Source organism: Hipposideros armiger, unplaced genomic scaffold, assembly GCF_001890085.2.
Source record: "Hipposideros armiger isolate ML-2016 unplaced genomic scaffold, ASM189008v1 scaffold_76, whole genome shotgun sequence".
NCBI classification, from domain to species: domain Eukaryota; kingdom Metazoa; phylum Chordata; class Mammalia; order Chiroptera; family Hipposideridae; genus Hipposideros; species Hipposideros armiger.
Window position 1 is genome coordinate 605,879 of NW_017731426.1, and position 2,796 is coordinate 608,674.

Genomic DNA, 2,796 nt, shown 5'->3' on the forward strand with positions numbered 1-2,796 from the left:
AATCCCACCAACTTTCCCGTCCGTCCCCCCCGCCCTTCCTACCTCTCAGGAGCACACAAAAACTGCAGGCCAGGAGGCTCCTCAGGACGGCCCCCATCTTCCCGTCTCGCGTTCTCTTCTCTCACCGGCGAGGGGCGACCAGAAGAGGGGGAGGCGAGGAGCCGGGGCGGCCGCCGCAGCGGCAGGTCTGCACGCTCATGCTGCCTAGCGTCCCAGCGAGAGAAGAAAGGGGCACGTCAGGGCTCCGCGCGCGCCGCCGCCGCCCTCTCTACCGCGCCGCTCTGGCCAGGGTTCGCGCGACGCCAGCGTCTGCTTCCATCCCGACGCCTCCTCCCCCGGCGCCCCGCGTCCCCCGCGCAGTTCCTCATTCAGCCTCTTCCTCTCACGCAGGGGCGCAGGGATACGGCCCGTCCGCCGGCGCGAATCGCGGCCGAGGTCTCCCTGCGCGCGGCCGAGCCCCCTCCCTGGGCGCCGCCGCCCGTGCAGTCAGGAAAAAAACAGGGGGGGCTGCACGCGCTGCCTCCGCTTGGAGACCCCGGGAGATGTGCGGGGCGAGCCGAGGAGAGCTGGAGGGGATAGGCCGCTCCGCCGCGCATTCCAATGGAATTCTTTTCCCGGCCGGCCGCTTCGGCCCTCCCCGTTGAGGGCGTGAAGCGACGTCGAATAACATTGGAGCCGGCGTGGTCGGGACTACTTTCTGAGGCTCCGCCGGGCAGCCGCCTGCTCCGCTCTTTGTGCGGCGGCCGCCGGCGGAGCCAGGTGGATCTCCGAGTCCACGCCGGCTGCCACCTGGGCTGAGGTTCCGGGGGGAGGCAGGCCCCGGAAGCCTGAGCCGCTCGGGGAGCCCCGCGGATCCCAACACGGAGTGATGAGCTCAGGCTTCAGGATTGGAAATTGATTTAAGCTTTTTTTTTTAAGGAAAAGAAAAACCAATACCACTTACACCAGCTTTAAACGTGGATCTGGTGAAGGATGCTCAAACCCCAACGCACACTGAGGTTTTTATTTTCTCCTGGCTTCTCCGAACTACAGACACCCCCCCCCACCCCCACCCCCAGAATTAAGTCCTACAAGAACTAAAGATTTCCAAACCGGCAGATAAAATTCCAAGATAAATGCGTCAGGACCTAAGACAGAGAAAAGGGACGATTGAACAGGACTGTATTGAGGATTTTACAAGTTGCGTTTAATAATGAATGTTCGGCATGTTTTGATGATCAGTTCTCAGCTTGAGGAGGAAAGGATTCCCCAGAATCTCAGACTAATTTTGCACAGCCTCTGCTGCTCCCGCTGCACTGGGCATTCAAGAGGAGCGGCCCAGGCGCTCCCTGATATTACGTGGCTGCTGCAGCCTAGAAGGGCACTCCAAGAATTAACCATAATGGAGCCATCAGGTCCGTTCCGTCCAGCTGTTACACGCCCTTACCTGGGGGACACATGGGCGAGGAAGTGGACCTACTGCAGAAACGTTACTAGTACCAAGTGACATTGGAGTTCACCAAGTGCTTGTCACACACATCAGATTTGATATTCAAAACTCCCCTGGGGTAAGGCAGGTTTTGTTACTTACCCTCATTGCACAGAGGAGGAAAATGAGAACCTGAGAAGTTCAATGACTTACCCAAGACCACTCAGATATTGAATAGCAGGACCCAAACCCAAGCCAGACCTCTGACGTCACTCTCCCCCTTCTAAGAAATGCAGGCTGAACCAGGGCAATGCATGGCTGTCAGCAGATAGAAAGGCAGAAACAGCCAAATCACTTTCTCATCAATTCACCTGAGACAGTCCACCCACTATTGCTTTAAATTACCCTCTTCCAAGTACCATGTCAGTGCTCTGCAAGTTTTGTATTCTGGCCTCAAAACACATCACTGAGAACCCAGTTTTTCAGCAGTAGCCTAGGGAACGAATTACTGTGAAGCTACTGAGTCTGTGGAGAAACCATGATGTCAGTGATGAAGGCATGAGCTTTGGAATGAGACTTGGGTGAGGATCCACACCCTACCAGTTACTAGATGTATGACTTTGGGCATGATATTTAAATGCACTGCACCTCAATTTTCTCCTCTGTAAAGTGGAGATAATGCCTTCTTCAGGCTTGTAAGAAGGATTAAATTAAATAATATATATAAACTGCTCAATATATAATAGGTGCTCAAGAAATAACCGTTTCTTTTCTTTCTCAACTCCTTCTAGGTGAATGCTGTCATAGTAACTTGAAATTTTGGGAAATAATGGAAGAGAGACAAAAATTACATGCTCAAAATGTTTATTGTAGAATTATTTATAATTGGAGGTAGATAACCATGAAGCTAATGAAACTTAAACTTCGGGACCTTGTACTTTCCCGAGCCTCTTCCAGAGCCCAGGGGCCCTAACAATGTGGTCACATGGGCCTATTTGCAAAAGAAGATGATTTTGTATTCCTTTTCTTTAAACATCCCTCAAAATTGTATTAATTTCAAGTCCCACAAAACCAGGATTTGTTCCTATTTATAACAGAAAACTGAGTATAACCTAAGTTTCTTTAGCCTATCAATCTAAGTAATGAGATATTATTATACAATGCTGAAAAAAATGATAATTTAGAGGGCTATGCAACAGTATTGGAAAATGTTTACAGTTAGCTAAACTTAAAGGCATCTAAAAGAACATGTACATTTTAATTACAGCTATATGAAATATAAATATATACATAAATACATGTGTTATATATATCTCACATATATAGATATATCTCTCACATGTCTGAAAGTAAATGCACTAAAACAGGCATTAGATGGTGAAATAATA

The 2,796-nt window shown here is 50.0% G+C and overlaps 1 protein-coding gene across 2 annotated transcripts in view; it reads right to left on the reverse strand.

Annotated features, from left to right (window-relative positions):
- Positions 1–412, reverse strand: part of LRP6 (LDL receptor related protein 6) — a 133,798-nt gene extending 133,386 nt beyond the window's left edge. Inside the window, exon 1 of one of the 2 annotated variants that reach the window (XM_019643293.1) lies at positions 43–412. In XM_019643293.1, coding sequence (XP_019498838.1) covers positions 43–97 — 55 coding nt within the window. In that variant the 5' untranslated portion in view covers positions 98–412. The remainder of the gene's footprint in view (positions 1–42) is intronic. The other variant, XM_019643292.1, reaches the window with a different exon arrangement.
- Between the last annotated feature and the right edge of the window lie 2,384 nt (positions 413–2,796).